General features: G+C 39.8%; 1 protein-coding gene across 4 annotated transcripts in view; it reads left to right on the top strand.

The window, feature by feature from the left end:
• The first annotated feature begins 1,473 nt into the window (after window positions 1–1,473).
• The window catches only part of PIG-V (phosphatidylinositol glycan anchor biosynthesis class V), a 115,431-nt gene continuing 90,728 nt past the window's right edge, over window positions 1,474–26,176 (top strand). Inside the window, exons 1-5 of one of the 4 annotated variants that reach the window (XM_076210919.1) lie at window positions 1,474–1,698; window positions 16,040–16,650; window positions 25,039–25,183; window positions 25,348–25,509; window positions 25,704–25,856. In XM_076210919.1, coding sequence (XP_076067034.1) covers window positions 1,618–1,698; window positions 16,040–16,650; window positions 25,039–25,183; window positions 25,348–25,509; window positions 25,704–25,856 — 1,152 coding nt within the window. In that variant the 5' untranslated portion in view covers window positions 1,474–1,617. The remainder of the gene's footprint in view (window positions 1,699–16,039; window positions 16,651–25,038; window positions 25,184–25,347; window positions 25,510–25,703; window positions 25,857–26,176) is intronic. The other 3 variants (XM_076210920.1, XM_076210922.1, XM_076210921.1) reach the window with 3 other exon arrangements.

Raw genomic sequence — 26,176 nt, 5'->3', positions numbered from 1 at the left:
TACTTTGGTGATCTGCTGAGGACTCGGAAGGGGCCGTCGTATGGGCGCTGAAGAGGAGCTCGTGTGGAGTCTTTCCTGACGAAGACGTAGTCACTTGTAGACAGGGCCGGGGGAAGGTGCTCCGGCTGTGGTTGTGGTGGGCGAGGGGGTGTTGGACGGGTGTTGGCGAATGTGTCCTTGATGAGTTGGAGGAGGGCGTGACGATCCGGATCGCCGACGGCAGGCGTGGCAATTTCCCCAGGGAGGCGAAGGTTCTCAGCGTAAAGTAGCTGCGATGGGGAAATGTCATTGTCGACCTTAGGTGTGACGCGGATCGTGAGAAGCACCAGGGGAAGGGCGTCGACCCAGTCGCATGAGGGTTGTGCCTTCAGCGACTCCTTCAGTTGGCGGTGGAACCGTTCCACGAGTCCATTGGCTTGGGGGTGGTAAGCGGTGGTCCGGTTACGTTTGGTGCCAAGGAACTTGAGGAGGCTGGACCATAGGTCAGATTCGAACTGGGGGCCCCTATCGGTGACAATGATGTGAGGTGCGCCGAATCTGGATACCCATCCAGAGAGGAAAGCACGGGCGGTCGTCTCGGCGGATATATCCGGAAGGGGGATCGCTTCTGGCCACCTGGTGTACCTGGTCTAGGAGTTCTTGGAACTCCTGTTTGGCAGCGGCCAACTTCTCTGGGGAAAGTCGTCGAGGCTTGCTGTGTACTGGCGGTCCAGATGTCTCGATGTGGTGCATGATGTTGTGAGGGGTGGGGTAGCGGTCGGGCTTCGTGATGCGGTTAAGTTGACGGTAGTCACCGCAAGCCCGCCATTGGTTGGGCGGTGGGGGTGGCTTGGGAACCATGTGGAGTGGTGATGCCCAAGCACTCTCCGATGGTTGGATGATGTCCTGACTGGCCGCCGCTGCCCTATTTAAGGGTCGCTCGCGGCTCAGCGTAGTTGGCAAGAGAGGTCGCTAGCCGCTCGAGAACCATTTGCTGGCTCCTGATTGGCTAGCTCATATTCACCTCCCGCCAACTATGGGAAGTGTGTGACCGCCTGTGGCTGCGTCACTACACACATACCCGATATATCACAACTTCACATATTTTATAAGTCCTCTGCTATTTTTTAAATTAAAATTATATCACTCGTAAAATTCAGGTGATTTGAATACTGCTAATAAACATATTTTTCTATTTTCAACTTGACTGAAAAATATCAGACAAATTGTAAATAAATGAAATTATAGCATCATGTCGCACTCCTTTCTCGATCTTTATATATATTTTTTCATTATCTTTATACAATCAAATTGCAGCCCTAAGAAATACGTTTGCGAATAATGGTAAATTTATTTCATTAGAAAGAAAATTGGAAAAAAAAATATGGTATTATCAACCAGTTACTTTGGAATCAAACACATACAATATATTTTTTTCGAAATATATACAGATAAGCTGAATATTTTTTTATACAAAAAACAACTAAAGAAACAGAAGGGCACTCTGTGACGTTATTGTTTGTTTACAAACGTCAATCCTATTGCGTGTAAGTCGAACTTCAAATTCTGGGTGCACGAAAGATCAAGCGGCGTCATAGTACGTCGTCAGGCCAATTGGGTAATTTTGTCAATAAACAAATGAAGATGCCATCGTACTCACTAAATGAAAAGGTTCAAAATTTCGCTATATTTACAAGATTTGGTGTTCTTGTTCTCCAGGTGAGACGCATGCATAAATATTTTTGAATGGGATAATTAATAATGGACGATATATATTGATATTGTTGGTTGTGTGGTATTTGGTACCTTTTGATTAGCTTCAGTTTATAAGCAAACATACAGTTAGCAGCATTTCAGAACGTCAAACATGACATGTGTCATGTCAAGGGTTTCCACTATGAAATGTGCGGCATTGTAACTTGTTCAATTCAATAAGTTTATTGTTGATGTACATTGTCCAACAAAGGAGAGAGTTGGGTCTTGCCAACTAACCCCTATACATTTTATATTTAATTTGTTTATTACAGTTTTATCAAAATAAATGTTTACATAAATTATATTACAATATCACAGTATTATATTTACCATTTGAAAGCAAACATTGGATGTTTTTTCACAATTTTAGTTAATATATCATTATTTATGAAATAGCATACGAGCTCAATGAGGTTCCATTGTCCCTGTGGTCTAAATTCATCGATTATTGGGCAGTACTGTACATAATGTTATAGTGAATGTCCTCCCGGCCTTGCACATAAAGTACAGGGCTCAGGTTCAGCTTCCCTGTACACCTCCCATTAATATTTATATCCCAATCTGAGTCTCAGTGACTAAATCCATTTGGGAACTATGTCTACCATATGGATATTCCTCTGTATTATTTAATACTGCCTTATAATGCTTGCTACTTACACTACTATCTCGCAACATTTATCTAGGTCTATATCCATGTTAGCAATAACATTTGATCTTAATATTGACCTTATATGTTTATATGTGTATTCATTACCAGGAATGTTGTTAACATCTCTAATTGCACTTCGTGCAAGACTATCTGCTTTTTCATTATAATACAATCCTATATGGGATGGCACCCATACAAAATAAATATGTGTATTGTTTCTCTCCAGGTTATATATAACATTTAAACATCTGTTAACAACATCACAATCAGCTGGAGAGGAAGACACAAGTTGATATAATGCACTCTGACCATCGACAAAAAAGTATACAGGTTTACCCATACTCGAAATAATATGTAAGCCTTCTAAGATAGCATATAGTTCAGTTCTGGTTGATGACAAATTATTTGGTAGTCTTTTTGAAATTTCATAATCTTGAAATTCTTCAGAGGAAGAATATTCTCTTATAAACACCCCACATCCTGTCTTGGTACCCTCAACTGACCCATCACAGTACACATGTACCACCTGTTTCCGTGGGTATTGTGACAATTTGTCAAGAAAATGTGCTTTTAATTCGTATTTATACCATTGTTCCTTTGGTTTACTTAGCTTTTCAATGTCAATTTTTACATTATATGGATTCCAGGTGGTATAGTAGTTATTTTTTATGAGGGCATTAAATTCGTTCATAATATCAAACTTTCTTAGAACCTTACATATTTTGCGAAGATATGGGTTGTTAGTTACATGATTATCATTATATAATGCTAATATATCTCTTTGGAGAGAGTTTGTACCATTACACACTATACGATATACAGTTCGACTCGTTATTTCTTCTATTCTTAAAATAATACTGGGTAATCTTAACTCTCTTCTTATTACCTCTATCTTAGTTGTTGTAGCACACCCTAAAATAATTCTCATCACCTTATTTTGTATGACTTCTAAGCATTTAAGTTGTTGTGTATCGTATTGCACCAACACAAGTGAAGCATAATCTATGAGGGAACGTATCACATATATATAAAACATGCAAAGTATAAGTACACCAACACCTGACCCTCTCTTTGCTAAGACTTTGAGAGGGGCTAGCCTAGATACACACATATTTTTAACATATTCAATACAATAATTAGCATTTCTATAACCTAATTGTACACCCAAATATTTGTAGTTAAGGACATGCTCAATTTTTACACCATTTACAGTAGGTTTTCTACACTTTTTCTGTTTAGCTTGAAATTTAGTTTTGTTTTCATTTATGACAAGCCCCATGTATGTACATAATTGTTCAAGTTCATTCACAGCCTTGCTAAGTGTTTTAGGTGTATCACATTGAATAAGTATGTCATCAGCATAAATGATGACTTTGGTACCCTGTGTAAATTCATATCTAGCAATTTTATCCATTAGTATATTGTATTGCATAGGACTTAGAACTCCACCTTGGGAGGTACCTAACTCAAATGTTTCTTCATCTGATAGTGTTCCCTGTAACCAAACCTTACCTTTTATATTATACAAATAGTCTTGTATCCATCCTAATAACTTTCCTTTGACTCCCTTCAATAAAAGTTCCTCTAGTATAACTTCTTTATTAGATCTATCAAAGGCACCTTTCAAATCTACATATACTTGACAAGAAGCACTGGTATTAGCTAAGCAATGAACAAAACAGTCGCTAGTAGCACGTCCCTTCATGAAACCATATAAATTTTCAGACATTTTATCACCCACTTTATAAATTAACCTACGTGAGACAATTCTTTCCATCATTTTGCACAAACAGCTGGTAAGTGAGATTGGTAGAAATTTCCCATCACTCTTAGGTACAGGTATAATTATGGCTGATTTCCATGCTGGGGGTAACATACTATTTCTGTAAGACACATTAAACATATCTAGTATGGGATTTTTCCCGTCAATATTCAGTAATGCATTTATAATATCATATGTAAGTCCATCCTCACCAGGGGCTGTTGATTTACCACTTTTGACAGCATATAATAGTTCATCTATTGATATAGATACACAAGTGTCATCATCCAACTTAACATTATGATTTACTAATTGTAGCCTTTGTAACCTATTCTCTGCCAGAGCAATTTGATGTCCAACAGGCAGACCAGACAAAGCAGAAACAGAACTCCATTGTTTAATGAGGTCTTTGACCTTTTTTGCAGGATTTGAGTCACTGGTTACTGAAGTTTTCTTACCTTTGACCTTATTAACGTGATACCAAATTTCCTGTATTGATTTGGTGTTACAAATTTTATTTAGAAACTCATCCCATAACTTCTTCCTCATGTCTCTCTTTAGCTCAGACAAATGTTTAGCAACTGTTCCCATAGCTCTCTTGACATCATGATCATTTGGCTGTGCTTACCATCTACTCTGTAAGGCTGCCATTGTATCCTGACAATTTGATATAACAGGGTCATGTGGATATGATCTCTTTTGATTATGAGTGTGCTTCTGCCTAGTCTTGTTGTTGTCTACATATTCATTAATTACTTCAAGTAATCCCTGATAAATATCATTGGCATCTTGTAAATTAATATTGTTATTACTGTACCATTTCTTGACATTGATCAGGAGCCCAGGAAATTTACTTGAGGGGTTGCTTAATCTTTTTCTGTGTACTATGTTGGTTGTGGAGAGGGGGATATATGTCTTAAGGGCAAAGTGGTCACTGAGAAGAGATGGTACAACATTAGTTTCACACGTACAAAATGGATTATTGAATAAAGCAACATAATCTAGTCTTCCTCCCTGAACATGTGTAGGGACTTTGGCACCAGTAATTTGTACATTATTATTAGCTTTAAGAAAGGTTACCCACCTTACGCCATTAGTATTAGAAGTCTTAAAATTACCTACTAAGTATTTCAGCGGCTTTGACCCATCGTTTTTCGCTCATATTTCCGAAATAATCATTCACATCAGCATGGTATATTAGCACAGCCTAATTCACACCCTGCGCTAATTTTTGACGTTATAGTGCATTCACAAGTGTATTTAATTACGGTGTTTACTCTTGATATTATGTGTGTCGTAGCCGACACCCGTGAAGTAAATCGAACAAGTGAAGTTGGGATACACGAGGTAGTTTGTGATGACGTCATGACTTCACCTGTTCGATTTACTTCACGGGTGTCGGCTACGACACACTTAATATCAAGAGTAAACGCCGTAATTAAATACACTTGTGAATGCACTATAACGTCAAAAATTAGCGCAGGGTGTGAATTAGGCTGTGCTGATATATCATACTGATGTAAATGGTTATTTCGGAAATATGAGCGAAAAACGATGGGTCAAAGCCGCTGAGATACTTATGTCTAGCATTGAAATCACCCAAAAGAATTGTACTTTCTTCTAATATGTGCAGAGGTAAATTGTCAATGTACAGGGCACCAGAATGAACATACATATTAGTGATATTTATATAGTTATTTGATAAATGTAGACACACAGTGATACATTACATTCTATTCCCCCATTGACTCCTTTCTCCACCAAGGTAACTGGAAGTCCAGACTTAACATAAGTAACCATACCTCTACTGCTTCCATCATCACAACTAAGAATATGTTGATAATATCCTCTGAGTTCATACACCTCTGGTCCAGTTTCCTGTACAGCTATGAAGTCAGGGCTCTGTTGAAGAATATATGCATGTATATCAGTTATCCTATCTCTTAGTCCATTAACATTCCATGTCAATAAATTGAAAATTTTGTTATTCATTGTAGGGTTTTGCATCATTTTGGTGGGGGCCACTGTTTATTGTTCTGGCTAGCAATGACTTCTCTTCTGAAGGCTTCAAATTTCTCTAGAATTAGTTCTATATTCCTAGATAGCTGTTCGTAATTTTCGTGTCTCTCCTTATCTCGCTTTTTCAAAATTTCAGGTTTTTCCATGATAGATTCCATATTCTTTGCTTGTTGACAGTTAGCCTTCTGTATTTCTTGATGCACAGTTTCCTTTACTTCTTGATGAACTTTCTGAATGCCTTGATACACAGTTTCCTGTACTTCATGATGTACTTTCTGAATGTCTTGTTGCACAAATTTCTGTACTTCCTGTTGGACTTTTTGTATGTTTTGATGCACTAATTCCTGCACTTCTTTAAATTTAGAGTCTGTGTATTCTTTCATTTTTCTCGCAAGCCTTACTCTATCTGCTCTTAAATCCTCTATACTCTCATTTAACAACGTAGTAAGTTTGTCCACTGCTAAACTTAGTCATTCCTGCTCTTTAGCCACTATATTTACTTTATTTGACTGAGTAATGGATAGTGACCTCACCTTAGCTTTAGAATTAGTTGTTGCTTTCTCCTGTTGAAAAAAGGTGTAAATTCTTCCTGCATAGCTGTGATGTTCCAAGCAGGTCTTGCAGGTGGAGGAGCAGTTTGGTATACAGTAGTGGGTATACTTGGTGGTAGAGTCTTGTAGCATGGTTTTTTAGGGCATGCTGAAGAACTTGCATTGTGTTGACCTCCACAGTTGCAGCATTTCGGTGGTACAGCTACTTTTTGTTGAATCTTTTCCCAGCACTACTCTGAGAGATGTCCCCCAGCACAGTATCTGCATCGCACATATGTAGCTCGACATCACCAACTTTTGTGTCCCCATTTGCTACACCTTTGACACAGGTCTGGCTCTGGAACATAGGGAGCAACTTTCTTCCTTCCAACACCGATGATGAGAGTTTCTGTGTCAATAGGTCCTGATACTGCTCCTAGGAGTTGTGGCCTTGGATTTTTCCCAACCATCCGTCGTTTTAGCCACTGGAATCCTGGTGGACACTGTAATAAATTTACATTTTTGTAAGTAGGTACATCAAAAATTACCACAGTACGTTGTAAGCCAGTTATAGGTTTCATTACTTGTCCCTGGAAGGCATCTGTTATCATTGTGTTATATTGCTGACCATTGATTAATGTGATATATGGTGCATTTCTCCCTTCCTTAAAGAGTGGCCTACGCTCAGGGTGTCAATTTAATAGAGCCATATACCAGGTATATTTGTTTTCCAGAGAGAGGTTACATTTTTCTGGAAATGCTATCATGACTCTTTCCCTACCTGTGGTGTTGTTGTCCCCGACTACAATATCTTGATTCACATCAGCTGCTTTAGTGTCTGCGAGTTATTTTTTTCAATTATCAAGGCCTGGTCCATGCCGGCTGCTTCTATTGCAGTCATTAAGGGATCTTTCGTGGTGGCAGATTTAGCTTGGTCTTCAGACATTCCACTAACCTTCATTCTCTTGGCACAGGAACTGGCATTGTTGACACTGTCGTTCGAGTTCTCAGCTATCTCGGCCCTGTCCTTCACCTTTCCTACTCCCTGTGTTGGCGTCTCTCTCATGCTACTTCCTTCACAGTTTTCATTATTCCGACTCTGTTGCAGAGTCATATCCATGTTGTTAACTTCCTGGGAGGATTCAATAGCAGCATAGGTGTGATCTAAGGAGCTCCTTTTCTTCCCAAATTTCATGGTCATATAATACAAGATTGTCTGGAGTTATGCTCGGAACAACCTTCCTCTGCCGCTGCCCGGCAATGTCGCACGGGCGGCATTGTTTTCACTGTGCAGTGATTTTAGAGGGAGGCTGCTGTTGGCTGTATATAATAGTGATTTAATCAGTACTTAATTGTACAAATGGATGAAGCAGTGACATAATCCGAAGGGGTAAACACAGGTGTTTCATGATTTATTTGAATGTATGAAGAGGAAGGTCACCATACCCATGAAACTGTAAAGCTGTGGTGAGTGGGGCATATCAATGTGTTATAGAATAGTGAATATTTAGGAAATAACATCAGAACATTGTATTTCAAAATCATATTTTTCTAGGTGTTTTAATGGAGATTTGACCAAACCTGAAGTTTTTTTTATGGGAAATTGCTCATTTTGTATTCACCTGGCCCATCTACTTAACCAATTTGGCCAGGTGCACTGTTAGGTTAGAGTAGACAGATTTAGGTTTTATTTTAGTTGTGCACACCTATGCGATATAGCATTAGAAAATTAAATATTAATTTTGTAAATCATAGTACATGAATGTAATGTGTGATTTTCTTGGCAGAAATAAAAAACAAAAAACCTTGAGCAAATTTACTAATGAACTAAACTGCTAGAATACGGTATGGAAACCATACCAATCCAGTCACTATCAAATGACTGCTTTCACATTGTGGACCGGGTGTTCTCCAACTCCAGGTGACATTAATAAGCACTGTTACAAATGCAATAGGGCTTCCTTAGACTTTATGAGAAAACACGGGGTTCTGCCATCATCTGTTAATTGTCCAAGATACAATAATAATCAGGCTGTCAACATCCGTGATGATGACCTGGATCATCTTTAGAATTTGAGGTACTGAATTACTAAATATTGGTTAGGCTATGCAGGTTAGTTAGGTAGGTTAGATTAGAATAGACTAATTTATCATCCTTTCATTTCTTCGACTTAGGCACCTATCAAAACAAACATGGTGTATCATTCAACTCCTGCGACTTCGTTCTTTAAAAAATACATTTTAGCAAGTTTTTTGTTATCGATTTCTGCCAAGAAAATCACATATTACATTGATCTATTATACATACATATACCAAAGGCTTTTTCCCCCTAACACAGGGGGTAGCCAAAAAGAAAAAGGCATAGAAATCGCTCCCGCCCATTTCATTTCCCATATATTCCACTCCCCTCCACCCTCCTCCCTCCCTCCTATCTTGGCACCTCCTGGATGACGGGTCATCCCTGCATCCTGTCCCACCTTTACCTCAAACCATTCACTCTCTCCATTTCTAATCCTAATGCAAGCTCTACTACTCTCATAAAAACTCTTGACTGCTCTTAACAGCTTTCCTCCTATCCCTTATATCTGCAGTACCTCCCACAGTGCCTTCCTGTCTACCCTGTCATAAGCCTTTTCCAGATCCATAAAAGCCCAAAAAACATCCTTACCTTTTCCTATAGCTTTCTCACATATCTCTCTTACCACAAAAATCTGATCTACACATCCCCTACCTGTCCTAAAACCACACTGTTCCTCACCAATTACTCCCTCTGTTCCTTTTCTAATCCTCTCAATCAAGACCCTCTCATAAGTCTTCCCAACTACACTCAACAAGCTGATCCCTCTGTAACTACTACACTCACACTTGTCCCCCTTTCCTTTGTAAAGTGGAACTATACAGGCACTCCTCCAGTCCTCTGGCATTCTACCCTCTCTCCAGCAAACATTAAATAACCTCACCAGCCAGTCCACCATCACTTCAGACATTCTGCATGGCATCCATCCAACCCTGGTGCCTTACCTGCTCTCATCATCTCAACAGCTGCTTTCACTTCATCCTTCCCTAATTCTCCTCCATTTTCCTCACTCATCACTCATTTTCTTAGCGCTTCCCACTGCAGCTATCTTTCCCTCCCTATCCTCCATCACATTTAGCAAGTCCCTAAAATACTCTGCCCACCTTCCTCTCACTGCCTTCTCTTCCATGATCATCTCTCCATCTGCACCTTTTACCTTTTCTTCTCTACTTAATTCGCCTCTTCTTCCTCTTTTAACTTCCTTCCAAAACATCTTTTTATTACTTTCAAAATTTTCTGTCATACTCTTTCCCCATTTCTCATCTGCTCTCCTCTTTGCTTCCTTTATCTTATGCTTAACTTCCTTTCTCTTTACTTTGATCTATTATAGTTTACAAAATTAATATTTTTCTGTTGCTATATTACGTAGGTGTGCACAACTAAGATTTTACCCAAATTTATCATGACGTTAATATTTTCGACCTCCGCCACTATCAAAACACAAAGATGATGAATGCTGGTCATTTCCAGCAAGTGGTAGTTTGATTAGGACAAGTGGTAATTTTTTAGTTGTGCACACCTACAAGATATAGCACTAGAAAAATAGAAAAGTAATTATTGATTTTGTAAATTATAATAGATCAACGTAATATGCCATTTTCTTGGCAGAAATCAATAACAAAAATGTTGCTAAAACCTATTTACTAACAAAGCAAGTTGTGGCGGCTGAATGATACACCATGTTTTGATAGATGCTGAGGTCGAAGAAATGAAAGGATGATAAATTAGTCTGTTCTAACATAACCTAACTAACCTACGTAACCTAACATATTTAGTAATTTGGTACCTCAAATTCTAAAGATCATCCTGGTCATTGTCATCATCATGGATGTTGACAGCCTGATTATTATTGTACCTTGGGTAATTAACAGACGATGGCAGAACCCCGTGTTCTCTCATAAAGTCTAAGGAAGCCCTATTGTCTTTCTAACAGTGCTTATTAATGTCACCTGGAGTTGGAGAACACCTAGTCCACAACGTGAAAACAGTCATCTGATAGTGACTGGACTGGCATGGCATGTAGACCTAGTGGCTTTGTTCATTAGTAAATTTGTGTGTAGCAAGGTTTTTTGTTTTTTATTTTTGCCAAGAAAATCGCATTCTACAAGTTCAAGCAAGCATTAGATAAGAACTCCCTGTGTACTGTACTGTCACTGTTTTTGGGTTGTGGAGTACATTAACTATGTAGACATAGGGATGATAATCAAATATATGTGAAATGAGGTTATAAGTCGGTGTGTTAGCATAACCTAACCACTCCCTCAAAATGATACCTGCTCAAACTGACACCCACTCAAACTAGTGCTCATTTTAATTGATGAACTCCCCCACTACTGCAAAAGTCTGGCAGGATCGTATTAGAAAGTCAGGGATTTGGATGGGTTGAAGAAGCTAAATGAATGAGTATTTGTTGAAACAAATGACAATTTTTCAAATGAGAATAAAAATAAAGATGAATTTCACCATTCCCTAACCAGACAGGGTCCAACTATGGAGTGTATTATACCAAGCTCAGGGTCTTTGCTTCCATAGCCTCCAACAGTGTGATGTATATTATCTAGACAGATCTCCCACTGGGTTAAGGATAATTCAGCTAGACTTTTTTAAGAGGAGTTCAGTGTGAAAAATATCTGTGCCAATTTCAATGATTTTGTATATATGTATAACATGAACTACCAGAGGAGGCTGGACGACCGTGTTGTGAACAGCTGCCCAGGATGTAACACTTCACCCCATACCATACAACACATAATGGAAGACTGCATTATACACAATCATGCACGCAAACAACACAACATACACTCTATAAAGGATTTGTGGGAAAACCCAGTCTCGGCTGTGGCCTTCCTTGGGGAGACGGGACTGCTCGGACAGACAGTCTAGGGAACGACAACAACAACAACTTCTGTTGCTATATTGCATTGGTGTGCAATTCTAAAATTTACCATTATAGGTACTGCATTATCAAATGCAGGCTAGGTTAGTATAGATGAATTTATCATACTTTAATTCCTTTGACCACTGCATCTATCAAAACAAAGATGGCATCTCATGCAGTCATTGTGGCTCCATTCATTAGTACATCACTTTTAGCAATTGTTTCTGTTATTGATTTTTGCCAAGAAAAATATATAGTGAGACCAAGAATAAGAGTGATGGATGGGGTGAAGGGGCTTTGGATACACATGGAATGTCTGTTATGTAGGGAAAAGAAAGTACAGAAGATAGGAATGAATGGGGGAAAATTATGACTGGATGAAGTAGTGACAGCCTAAAGGGCTATTCTCAATTGCTTCATGATTTATTTTGAATGTATGAAGAGGGAGGTCTCCATACAGGAAGCATACATACATATACTAAGGCTTTTTCCCCCTTACAAGGGGGGGTAGCCAAAAAAGAAAAAGGCATAAAATCATTCCCACCCATTCCATCCCTGCATACACTTCACACCCCTCCACCCTCCCTCTTATCTTAGCACCTCCTGAATGACGGGTCATCCCTGCACCTTGTCCACTGCCCTGGGTCAGAAGCAGTGTCGCAAGACACAGCACATCCACAGCAAGGCCGCTTCATTAAATCGGCGACCCCCTCTCTCCGTCCCCCCAATGCATAAAATGAGAGGACGGGGAGAAATCCCTTCGGGCTGCATCAAATTTTGCTCACACATGCTACCTCACCCCCCATCCACCCACCCATTCCACCTCATGCATCACAACATCATCTATATACAATCATTCTCCATTCACCCCTGTCTTCTGTCCTCTCCCATCCTTCCTCAACAGACATTCCCCTCTTCCCCAAAGCCCCCTTTACCCCATCCATCCACCTCATCCTAGGACGTCCCCTCATGTTCACTCCCTCCACATCTGCCTTCCACACCTCTTTTACTAGTCTTTCTTCACTCATTCTTTCCATGTGTCCAAACCATCCTAATATTCTTTCATGAACCCTATCTCCCAGCTCCTTTTCCACCCCTGTTCTCCTCCTCACCTCCGCATTTCTCACTCTATCTAGCCTAGTAACCCCCATCATACTTCTCAGACACCTCATCTCAAACACATTCAAACTCCTTCTCTCTTCCTCTCTTATGTTCCATGTTTCTGCCCCATACAGTGCTGTTGGCACAATCACTCCTTCATACAGTCTCCTCTTAGCATCCATTCCCAAATGTCTATTCCTCATTACACTCTTTAATCCACCAAGGCATTTACTCGCTTCTCTCAATCTACATTCTACCTCCACTTTCACTCCACCTTTCCCTGCCACATTTGCACCCAAGTATCTAAAACTATCCACTTCCTCCAGTCGCTCTCCCTTAATGTTCACTTCCAGTCTACTGCCACTACAGGAAGCAGTTGGAGTAAACCAGCTCTAGCTATCAAGCCCAGTTGAGGAAGAATTGTGCCCTGCTACTTTGCCTTTGACCCAAGCATTATGGCCTTTCATCCCCTGAGGTGCTGAGATAGGAGAGTTGGTTTAGTGGATGGTATTTGACCATGATATGGATATGTGCTATGACAGGGCATTCCCCAAATAACATGGAAAAATGCTGTTGTTTTTTATGTAATCTAACCAGGTGAATGATAAATGGTTTAAGCAAGGTCAGGAATTCAAAAGTTGAATGTAAATGTGGGCAAAAGTAAAGTTATCAGGTGTACAAGGAGTGACGGTGGTAACAGGTTGGATGTGAATTTGAAGAATGTCTGGAGCAGCGAAGAGAGAATGCAAAAGAGAGTGAATAGAGGGATATTATAAATTGGTGAATGGTTGATGACAGAGGGACATTATTATCTATTTCATGCATTCTTTTGAGTGGATGAGGAAAGGGCAGTGGGTCACCTTATAATGAAACAGAGGAGGACTGGCTCAAGCTGCTGTGACAGAACTGTGGCTCACATTGCATTTAACCCTAACAGTGTGGTGGGGAATAGAGATGACCATTCATCCACAAGGTGCTGAGATATGAGAGGAATAAAATGAGTTTCAAAGTATATGAAGTGCACAAATGCTTTGATTTGGCCACCCCCTTTTTAGAAAGAAAGCCTTTGGCATAGATCAGAGGTTCCCAAAGTGGTCAATGAGACCATCCAAGGGGTCGAAAAGGGGTCAGCAGGTTGCTAGGGGTTCGAAAGGCAGTCTTTAAAATTAAATGGTCAGCATGAAATGATCCTGTTTTCTTCCTGTATTGAAAGAGTGAGAATAATCAACCAACCAATATCTAAAATTAAAGAAAAACCATGTCAGTTCACTCTGAGTTGAAAATCCTCCCCCATTCTGTGTATGTAGGGAGAATCTAACATACACACAACCACATCGTGAATGAACATCAAGAAGACAAGCTTGTGTAATATTATTGGCTTGAATATTACTTATAGTAATATAATAAAGAATATATATTATAAATATTTATTTTAAAACATGTTTATGTATATGTGAAAGTGCATCATTATTGGGATGCCGTCGCCTTGATGAATGTTGTCATTTAGCCCTTTTATAAAGGATCAAAATGATGATAATAACACTATTGATAACTAAAATTATAATAATGATCTATATACAATAGAAAATAAACTTTGTCAGGTGTCAATCCAGTCTCTCAATGCCTAACCCTCCCTACAGTAAAACGGGAACACCCGTGTCTCCATCTCAGAGTACACTCACGTAAAGGTATTTCGCACTTATTATGCCGCACACGTTGTCATCAAGCGGTTGACCGGCAAAATGCCAGAGGAATCCGAGCCCATAAAGAAGAGGCGGCAATGTCACTTTTGGAAATGGGTGACAGATCAGAAAAAAATTCCAAAAGCCGTCCTGCAGTCCAACAGACAGTACCTTTACCAGCTAAGGACCGAACATAGTCAAACATTCCACGCTCTATATGCTTAAGTCAAATCTTTCACAACCAAAGAGTCGGTAAGAGAGTTTCATCGAAAAGTCCTTAAATTAGAGATTTTTGACGGGGATATCACGGACGTGGCTTCCGACAATTTTATGAAACACTACTTTGCCGGATACTCAAATTTTGTGAAGAACGGTGCTAAATCTGACCACAGAAACTATCAGATGCACTATCTGGATATGTCATATAAAGCGTTTGTACGCTCCAAACGAGTTAACAAGTATTGATCTCCAAGAAAGATTTAGAGGAATTGTTAGACTTAAAGTTTAAGGAAAAATTTCAAGTGTTGGAAAAGAAACAAGAAGAAATTAAGAAGGAACAAGAAGAAATGAAGAAGGGGCAAGAAGAAGTGAAGAAGGGGCAAGACATCATCATCAAGGCGGTCAAGAGATGGAGTGACGATGATGACAGTGATGGTTCGGAAGTAGAAACTGGAAGGACTCCATCACGTAAAAGACCTAAAATGTCCAAAGATGTTGTTATTACTGATTACTGATGTTGAATAAAAACCTATATGGATTTTTCTCTTTTATTAACCAAACCATACATTAAAAAAACGTGGGTGTAGCCCTCGCAGCGCCGCAGGCCAAGCACACATGGCGAAGCCAGGTGCTTGTAATAAAAATGTAATAAAAATAATAATGGTAATAATAAGGATAAGGATAATAACTATAATAATAATAATATTACTAGCATTGATAACAATAACAACACCAATAATAATAATAAATTTACATTATTTGTGAATTATAGTTTGGGGGTCTATAGAAAATCTTAAACTTTACTAGGGGGTCGATGAGCTGAAAAGTTTGGGAACCCCTGTCATAGATAAATGTAGGAATTCAAGCAAAACTAAGATGAGAGATGCCATCATGAGCAAACAAGTTAGAAGGTAGAACTGAGAGCAAACTTTTTCTCTCGAAGAGACATCCAACATTGGTACACCATGGTCAAAGAAGTAGTCTAAACTTAGAATATACTCATTTGTGATAACCACATACCAAAGACTTAGCAGCAAAAGTAGAGTGGAAGACAACAATAAGATTTTTTTTCTCTTCCTTGACATTGGATTAGCATACAAAATTTAAGTTACACTGTGCAAAAGTTATCTTGAATAGTAGATGCTGATGGAGAGCATGCAAAATTGATTTGTATATCACTCAAGCATGCAAGTGTCCCAAATGATTGTGGGTGTAGACAGCCTTTAGTATTTCTGGGAAAACATTTATAATTCAGTTAATTTGTAAGATACTGTGCAGCATATATACATTTGTATATTTATTTATATTTCATTCTCTTCCTTCCCATGCTAACCATGTGCACTAATGAGATACTAAACACAATTGTTTGTTTTCTTTCTTTCAACAGGCAGTTGCAAACCTCATAATACCGGATCACAATGCAGATGCTTTTGTGTCACCACCGAACCCAAACTTACCAGAGTTGTGGGGGGACAAGGTGGTGGAGGTGCTCCTTGGTGGGCTTATGCGATGGGATGCTCAATACTTCATCCACATTGCAGAATATGGCTACACACATGAAAACACGCTGGCCTTCTTTCCAGCATTTCCCATAGCAGTTCGATTTACAGCTTGGCTTCTCAGCTTTGTTCTACAGTTTGTTTGTAATCATCACAGTATTCTTTTAGTGTCAGCTGTGCTCCTAAATTTCATCTTCTTTGTGAAAGCTGCAGATGCTCTGTTCAAACTAAGTAGGAAGGTGCTAAAGGATGATATCCTTGCCTACCGAGCAGCTCTTCTATTTTGCATTAACCCAGCCAGTATTTTCTTTAGTGCCCCATATTCAGAAGCCATGTATGCCTTCTTCACATTTTATGCTCTCTTGTTGAATGAGACAAGAAATGCAACAGTCACATCACTTCCTTTTGCGGTTGCTTCTGCTGCACGTTCAAATGGCCTGGTCAACATCGGTTTCATCTTGTATCACAAACTCCAGGACTGTTCAAATTATTATTACAAGTAAGAAATTATAATTTGTTTGTTGATGAATTAAATATTTTAGTTTCCTGTGTGTAGTATAACATTTTGGAATTATATATGTCAACTGTGTGTAGAACAGATGGGTGGGGGTGAGCTTGAGATGGAAGATCAAAGGTGGGGTGGGAAGAGTGGCTTGGTTGCACATGCAATGTCACTCAAGCAATGCAGAAAGAATGCAGGAGATAGGTGTAATAGGAAGGAGATTGTGAATGGATGAAGGGAGGGTGTACCCTGGGGAATGTTCTTCGCATCTGCTTCATGGATTATTTTGAGTGGGTCAGGAGAGGATTGTCATATGATGAAGTAGTGGGAGTAAACTAGCACTATGTGTCTGACCCTGCTGTGAAGAAGCAGTTCATCTGTTATGCCTCTGACCCGAGCAATTTAACCCAATAATTATGCAATAGGGTTTCATTGGTCATACCCGTGGTACACAATTGTTTGGGGTTAAAGAAAGAAAATTCTCAGAAGAAAGTTTTACTGTTATGAAATGAAAGGTTGCATGGAAAAGTATAAGAAATATTAGTTCATTATTTGCCTTGGTTCAGGCATGGTGATGTAGCAAAGTTGCACATTTTGTCACTTCGAGTTAGTGGGCAGTGAGTGGTAGTCATGCGTGGGTGAGCAACAGGGAAATTTTCTATTACTTTTTCACACTGTTCCTCACCACTGCTGCTTTAGTCATTCACTGTTTCTTTTTCATGTGAATGTTTTTTTGTGTTAATTATCTTACCCAGTCTAGGGTATTGGCTGCATATTATTGTGAGGTTAAAATCTGCTCAGTAGCATGCAGCTGACACTTTAGGGTTTATATGAGGTGCCCCTACAGACCAGAGCCACTTATCATCTTGTGTGTGATGCCATAGAGGAAATCTCTATTCACATAGAATACATACATATACCAAATGCTTTTCCCCCCTTACATGGGGGGGTAGCCAAAAAGAAGAAGGCATAGAAAATACTCCCACCCATTTCATCTCCCATATATTCCACTCCCCTCCACCCTCCTCCCTCCTCCCTCCCTCCCTCCTATCTTGGCACCTCCTGGATAACGGGTCATCCCTGCATCTTGTCCACTACCCTGGGTCAGAAGCAGTGTCGCAAGACACAGCACATCCACAGCAAGGCTGCTTCATAAATTCGGCAACCCCCCTCTCCGTCCCCTCATGCAGGAAAGGAGAAGACCGGAAAAATCCCTTCAGGCTGCGTCAAATTTTTCTCATACATACTTCCTCACTCCCCATCCCCCACCCATACCCCCTCATGCATCACAGCCTCATCTATACACAACCCTTCTCCATTCACCCCTATCTTCTGTCCTCTCCCGTCCTTCCTCTACAGACATTCCTCTCTTTTGTAAAGCCCCTTTCACCCCATCCATCCATCTCATCCTAGGATGCCCCTCATATTCACTCCTTCCACCTCCGCCTTCCAAATTACTTTTAGTAATCTTTCTTCACTCATTCTTTCCATGTGTCCAAACCATCCTAATACTCTTTCATCAACCCTATCTCCCAGCTCCCTTTTCACCCCTGTTCTCCTCCTCACCTCCTCATTTCTCACTCTATCTAGCCTAGTAACCCCTATCATACTTCTCAGACATTTCATCTCAAACACATTCAAACTCCTCTCTTCCTCTCTCATGTTCTCTGTTTCTGCCCCGTACATTGCTGTTGGCACAATCATTCCTTCATATAACCTCTTAGCATCTATTCCCAGATGTCTATTTCTCATTACACTTTTTAATCCACCAAGGCATTTACTCGCTTCTCTCAATCTACATTCTACCTCCACCCCCACTCCTCCCTTTCCTGTTACATTTGCACCCAAGTATCTGAAACTATCCACTTCCTCCAGTTTCTCACCCTTAATGCTCACTTCCAGCCTACTGTCACTCTCTCCCCTTTTACATCTCATCACCTTACTTTTGCCCACATTTATCTTCAGAGAATGATGCTACTTAATTATGCTGCAACTGCCCCTCCTGTATGCTGTCCCCCCCACTCTTAATACTGTCCTGTACCACTTCTCTGAATATATATTTCCTTTTCACTAAACCCATAGTAGGAGAAAAGAATACTGCCAACAAGTGTTCCCTATTGAGTCGTAAAAGGCAACAAAAATGGGACAGGGATATGACTAGGCATCCCACTCTCTGTAGCCCCAAAGGAGACACCCTCCCCCCCCAAAAAAAAAAAAAAAAAAAAAATTAAGAGTATCTGGGTGGAGTTTTCCAACCAGAACCCGAAGGTTTGGATCTTTTAATGTGTGTGGATGTGGTGCAGATGAGAGTAAAAGGGAAGAGATAGGCAGTATGTTTGTGAGGATAAAGATGGATGTGTTGGCATTGAGTGAAACCAAGTTGAAAGGGAGAAGTGAGTTTGAGTTTGGGAGGGTGTCAGGAGTGAAGAGAGGATCAGGGAGAGAAGGGGTGGCTATACTAGTAAGTGAAAAGATAGGTAAGCATGTGGTGGAGTGGAAAGTTTCTTCAAGGTTATTGTGGATGAAGGTGAAACTGGGAAAGGAGATGTGGGTTTTTGTAAGTGCATTTGGGCCTGGTAGTGAGAAGAGTGCAGAGGAAAGGGAGACTTTTTGGATAGATTTAAATGGGTGCATACAGTGTATAAGGAAAAATGTCAGTGTAATAGTAGTCTTTTTCCCAACTTTAGAATCAAAAGTAAATTGAAATTACACACTTATTTTACTCTTTTTTTATAGCTTTTATTACAATTGATAATCTGGGATTTTCAGTGAAAGAGAAGCTTGCTGGTGGATGAAGCATGTTTAATTTCAACACATGTCGACACCAATGTCGTATATCGTCCTACTCCTCACTTGGGAGATAATAGCCATCATCAGATGAACTTACACTCCCATCTGATGTATCCAAGCCTTTAATTGAAGCTTCACATTCATTCTCATCTGAACTTGACATCTGGGCATGATTTATATATACATATATATAAAAAAAAAGTGCATGTGCTCAAAAGTGATGAGTCTGCTTCATTTGAGATACAGTACCTTATCACAAATAAATGCATCTCAAGGTGAAAGAGACACAGCTACCAGATGTACGATTCACAGAGTATACTCGTTGACTGGTGAGAAGGGCCCTAATTCAATGATTATACTCATCTGTGCTTGTTTTTGAAATGTTATGTCAGGATGAGTCTACTTGTTGCACTGAAAAAGAATTGGGTGAAGAGGAGTTTAATCATCCTTGCCGGAGAAGGGGCTAATGGACTCTATAGTGGTGACCAGGAGAAGAGTAGGAAGAGTTTCGTATGTACAAGTTCTTAGGGCAGAGAGTGGGGGAATATCAGATAATTTTTGGGGTAAAGGTAAGTTGAAAGTGGAGATCAATGGAGAAAGAGGAAAAGAAAAGAAGGTAGGGATGTGCTTAGAGTAAACTGCTTAAATGAGAAAGAAAAAAGGAGGAGTACAATAACCTGAGAGAGAAGTGGGAGGTAGTAAAGGATAGAGTAGAACCAGGAGTGGAGAAGGAATGGGAATGTTTCAAGGAGGAAGTCACAAGGTGTGCAAAGATGGTGTGTGGAACAAGGGGGGCAGGAGGAAATAGAAGGAAAGGTAGTGATTGGTGGGATGAGGAAGCAAAAAGGTTGTAGAAGAGAAGAAATAAGCAATCACAGATTGGTTCCAAATAGGATGAAAGAATCATGTAAGAGATACAAAGAAAAGAAAAGTAAAGCATAAGATAAAGGAGAGCAGATGTAAAATGGGATAAGAGTTTGAAAGAAATTTTTGAAAGTAATAAAAAGATGTTTTGGGAGGAAGGGAAGGCAAACCAAGTAGAGAAGAAATGGTAAAAGATGGAGATGAAGGGACGATAATGGAAGAGACAGTGGCAAGTGGAAGACTGGTAGAGTATTTTAGGGAGTTGTTAAATGTGAAGAAGGATAGGGAGGGAAAGGTAGTTGCAGTGGGAAGCACTAAGAATATGACAATGATGAATGAGGAAAATGTAGAAATGAAAAGATGAGGTGTAAGCAGTTATTAAAATTTTCTTGAAAGTGGCAGTTGCCGACAAGACTGACGAGTTAAACACCATATGAGGACGGAGCCGTTATTTGTACAACGTTTCACTTATTACAGCTTTTTCAAGTACAAGTTGAGATACATATGCTTGAGATTAAATAAGGGGAAAGGAGGGAACGGGGAGAGGAAGGAAGAGGAGGAGGAGGAGGAGAAGGGGGGGGATTGAACACTGGGAAAGGTTGAGAATGCTGGCCCAAACGTCCGTGGGCGAAATGTTCATAAAGGGTGGTTTAAATATTTAAAATTTTGTTGGCCATAGGTATTAGGGGAATTATGTGGGGCGAGATGTTAAACATGCCCCTGTTTTGTTCAATAGTGTTCGTTCCTTGAATGATCGCTGCTTCTAAACACTTCCTGCGGATTTTGTCTGGTTGTCGTATCAGCAGCTCTGCATTCTTCCAGTCCATAAGATGGTTTTCCTTGTTTATATGTGTCACACATGCATTGGTGGTGACATCATGCCTGACATCGTAACGGTGTTCACGTATTCATGTATTCAGGTCGCGTGACGTTTCTCCGATGTAAACTTTATCACATCCTGAACACGGAATATGATAAACACCGGCTTTGGTGCCTGGTGTTTGGTTGTGTATTTTCGTCTTCGTGATGTCTTTTATCGTCCTGCTTGTCTGGCACACTACTTCCAAGTTGGTGGTTCTTAAAATATGTGTCAGGTTGGTGGCAACTTCGCTGATTGGCAACATGAGACGTCTTGTTGTGCTGTCCTGCTGCCTACGGCTTTCCCGAATCTTAGTGGCCTGCCGTAGGCAGCAGGATAGCACAACAAAATGTCTCGTGTTGCCAACCAGATGTTGCCACCAACCTGACACATATTTTAAGAACCACCAACTTGGAAGTAGTGTGCCAGACAAGCAGGACAATAAAAGAGATCACGAAGACGAAAATACACAACAACCAAACACCGGGCATCAAAGCCGGTGTTTATCGTATTCCGTGTTCAGGATGTGATAAAGTTTACATCAGAGAAACGTCATGCGACCTGAATACACAAATACGTGAACACCGTTACGACGTCAGGCATGATGTCACCACCACCAATGCATGTGTGACACAGAAACAAGGAAAACCATCTTATGGACTGGAAGAATGCAGAGATGCTGATACGACAACCAGACAAAATCCGCAGGAAGTGTTTAGAAGCAGCAATCATTCAAGGAACGAACACTATTGAACAAAACAGGCATGTTTAACATCTCGCCCCACATAATTCCCCTAATACCTATGGCCAACAAAATTTTAGATATTTAAACCACCCTTTATGAACATTTCACCCATGGACGTTTGGGCCAGCATTCTCAACCTTTCCCAGTGTTCAATCCCCCCCCCCTTCTCCTCCTCCTCTTCCTTCCCCCCCCTTCTTCTTTTCTCTCCCTGTTCCCTCCTTTCCCCATATTTAATCTCAAGCATATGTATCTCAACTTGTACTTGAAAAAGCTGTAATAAGCGAAACATCGTACAAATAACGGCTCCGTCCTCATATGGTGTTTAACTCGTCAGTTATTAAAATGATGAGAGCAGGTAAGGCACCTGGGTCAGGTGGGTGTCATGCAGAGTCTAAAAAATGGAAGGTACAGTGATGGTGGACTGGCTAGTGAGGTTATTTAATGTCTGTTTAAAAGAGGGTAGAGTGCTGGAGGACTGAAGAAGTGCCTGTATAGTTTTGCTCTACAAACTAAAGGGGGACAAGTGTGAGTGCAGTAGTTTCAGAGGGATCAGTTTGTTAAGTGTAGTTAGGAAGGCTTATGGGAGGGTTTTGATTGAGAGGAATAGAGGGAGTAATTGGTGAAGAACAGTGTGGGTTTAGGACAGGTAGGGGTTGCATGGATCAGATTTTTGTGGTAAGACAGATATGTGAGAAAGCTTTACAAAAAGTTAGTGATGTTTTTTGGGCCTTTATTGATTTGGAAAAGGCTTATGGCAAGGTAGACAGGAAGGCACTGTGGGAAGTATTGTAGATATATGAGATAGGAGGAAAGTTGTTAAAAAGTTGAGTTTTTACAAGAGTAGTAGAGCCTGTGTTAGAATTAGAAATGGAGAGAGTGAATGGTTTGAGGTGAAGGTGGGACTTCACCAGGGATGTGTCACATTGCCCTGGCTATTCATTTTATACATGGATGGGGTGGTGAAAGGTAAACACAAGGGTAATGGACCTGGAATTGGAGAGGGTTAAAGAAAGTGGAAAAAAGTGGGAGAAAAGCCAGTTATTTATTGATGACAATAGCAGGATCAGAAGAAGGATTGAGGAAGTTAGTGACAGAGCTTGGGAAGGTATGTGAAAGAAGGAAGTTGAAGGTAAATGTGGGTAAAAGTAAGGTGATGAAATGTACAAGGGGAAAGGATGGTAGCAAATTGGAAGTGAGTATTAAGGGAAAGAGACTGGAGGAAGTGGATAGTTTTAGATACTTGGATGCAAATGTGGAAGGAAAGTGACAAAATTTTCACATTGAATGAGAATCAGACAAGAAACAATGGTCTCAAACTATCCGGAAATAGATTCAATTTGGAAGTAGGTAAAAACAACTTTGCCAACCGTGTAGTTAATGAATGGAATAAACTTCCTGCACAGGTAGTGCAATGTAGTTCAGTTTGAAGCTTTAAGACTCGTTTAGATAAACACCTAAGCAAGATGCTGTAATGATTATAATTTATTATATATTATTTGTTTTTGCTTTGTTATCATTTGTCTGTTTGATTTTCATTTATTATTAGTTATTTGTCAATTTATTATTATTTACTGTTTACCTGTTTGTTTGTTATTCAACTATACCTATGCATTTATTTATATATTTTGTTTGTTGCATACATTATTATAGTTTTTTTTTATAATTATTATTTTATTATTATTATGATTTTTTTCCCGCATCCGACCTAGATATGGACCAAAAGGTCTCCTGTCGGCATGCTCCGCCTTTGTAATCCTTTGAGTGGAGGTAGAATGTAGACTGAGTGAGTGCCTTGGGAGTTAAAAAGTGTAATGAGAAATGGACATTTGGAAATGGATGCTAAGAGGAGATTGATTAAAGGAGTGATTGTGCCAACAGCACTGTATGGGGAAGAAACATGGAACATAAGAGAGGAGGAGAGAAAGGGTTTAAAAGTGTTTGAGTTGAAATTTCTGAGAAATATGGTAAGGGCTGGATAGAGTGAGAAATGAGGAGGAGAGCAAGAGTAGGGATAGAAAGGGAGTTAGGATATAGGGTTGATGAGAGTATTGGGATGGTTTAGACACATGGAAAGAATGAAGTGTAAAACAATAAGTAAAAGATGTGTGGAAGGCAGAGGTGGAAGTAGTGATCATGAAGTGGTGACCAAGGACAAGATGGATGGATGGGGTAAAAGGGGCATTGGGAAAGAGGAGAATGCCTGTTGAGGAAGGAAGGGAGAATACAGAAGATAGGAGTGAGTGGAGAATGGTTGTGTATGGATCATGCTGTGATATATGGACAGGAGTAGGTATGTGTAAATGATTTTTTGACACAGCCCAAAGGGATTTCTCCCCATCTCTTTTTCTCCATGAGGGGGCAGAGGGGGGATCGCCAATTAAATGAAGTGGCCTTGCTGTGGATGTGCTGTGTCTTGCTGCATTGCTTCTGAACCAGGGCATTGGGCAAGATGCAGGGATGACCCATCATCCAGGAGGAGCCAAAAAAAAAAAGAGGGAGGGAGGGGTGGTGAATGGGAGTGGAGTAGGTGTGGATGAAATGGGTGGGAGAGGATTTATGCCTTTGAATTTGGCTACTTCCCTTGTAAGGGGGAAAAAGCTGTTGGTATATATATGTATGTATGTATCTTACATTGCATACCACAAGAAGTAGAGGGTTATGGTTCATGTTGAGGTGATTGGTCTGCCCTTCCTGAGAACAAAGGATGCATGGGAGTGTAGGTGTAGTGTGTGGACTGGTTCACCCTGAGTCGCCAAACTTCGTTTGAAGACATATGGGAGTAAAATATAGACTGCCAAGTTTAAGAAAAGCCTTCACATTATATAATGCATGTTGCATTTACACATTGTCCATCATGTGATGTATGTCACAGTTTATAGGTTAATGGGGGAGCAGGGTGACTTTTCATCCATGAGGTGCTGAAATAGAAGAGATGATTGGGGGATTGGAGGAGATAGGATTTATTTGTATATGATGCAGGTGTTCTTTGGCTAGGTCACCCCCCTTATGATTAATTGATCATTTTATGTCACAGCCATGATTAATTTTCTTGTTCTTGTTGAAAAAATTCTGTTATTCATATAGTAACCTTCAGATTTATAAATAATGTTTTCTTTTACATCTTCAGAATTCGAAATGCAACAACTGAATCAGGCCACTTAAGTTTGTTGATTGTTGTGATTTTGACCTTCAACTACACACTCATCCCGCTCTTCATTAGCTGTGCATTTGTCATCCTGCCATTTGTCTTCTTCCAGTTCTGGAGTTACTATGTAAAACACTGTTTACAGTTTAATATAATTGCAAAGTCCAAGACAAAATTCCAATACAGTTGTTTATATTTTTCAATATAATTATTCATTTCAAATAGGTTGATTATGAAAATAGTTGGTGTGTAACATAGTGAAATATGTCTTTGTGTTTTATTCCAAAATAGACCTACTGCAATGAAGATATCAACTTTATGCAAGAAATGCCTCCCCACATTGAAATGTTTGTGCGTTCCAATTTCTTGCATTCACCCGACATTGGCAGTGCTGACTGGTGCTACAATGTTCCTCCTTTAGCATATTCCTTCGTCCAGAACAAATACTGGGAGGTGAGACATTCCTTTTATGTGTCAGGTATTTTTACAGCTGGTATTTTGTAATTCAGTAACATTCCTCAAATGAAACCCTATATAAGATCTAGTATGTCATTTTCAGTTGATTTTTCATTTGTTCTAAGAAATAGCTGTGTAAGGTGTTTCAGCATAAAGAATCATGATTCACTGGGTATTCATTTGAATTTCAGTCAATGAATGTCATATTTAGAAAGCAAATGTACACCCAGGTTGGTCTGTTGCGATATTATGAGGTACGACAGGTACCCAACTTTCTGGTGGCTATACCAGTGGTCATGCTTGTCATCGTACAAGCAGCTCTCTACTTGGTAGATAACCCACATGTAAGTATGATTGATTTTTTTTTTTTCTTTTCTTTTCTTTTAAGAATAGGAAATAAAAGTTTTCTTGTTTTCAATGTTTTGGAGAGTAAAAAAAAAAAAATGGAAATGGTTCATGTTATGGTAGTATTTATACTAAAGTCAGCTTTCCAACTACTGTATAGATTACTGTATATCATAATGGTAGTTTGGTACATATATGCTGAGACATTCTGACAAGTTGAAGTGGGTTGGAAGAGGAAAGACTGAAGTCTTAATCTGAGTTTATTCTTGACTAGTTTCGCACGAAACTAGTCTTTCCTCTTCCCTCTCACTTCATATAC

This window comes from Oratosquilla oratoria, chromosome 28, assembly GCF_046742065.1.
Source record: "Oratosquilla oratoria isolate Oo_2021 chromosome 28, ASM4674206v1, whole genome shotgun sequence".
In the NCBI taxonomy this organism is placed as follows: domain Eukaryota; kingdom Metazoa; phylum Arthropoda; class Malacostraca; order Stomatopoda; family Squillidae; genus Oratosquilla; species Oratosquilla oratoria.
The sequence above is the reverse complement of the archived record's forward strand: the minus strand, read 5'-3'. Positions and strand labels throughout refer to the sequence as shown.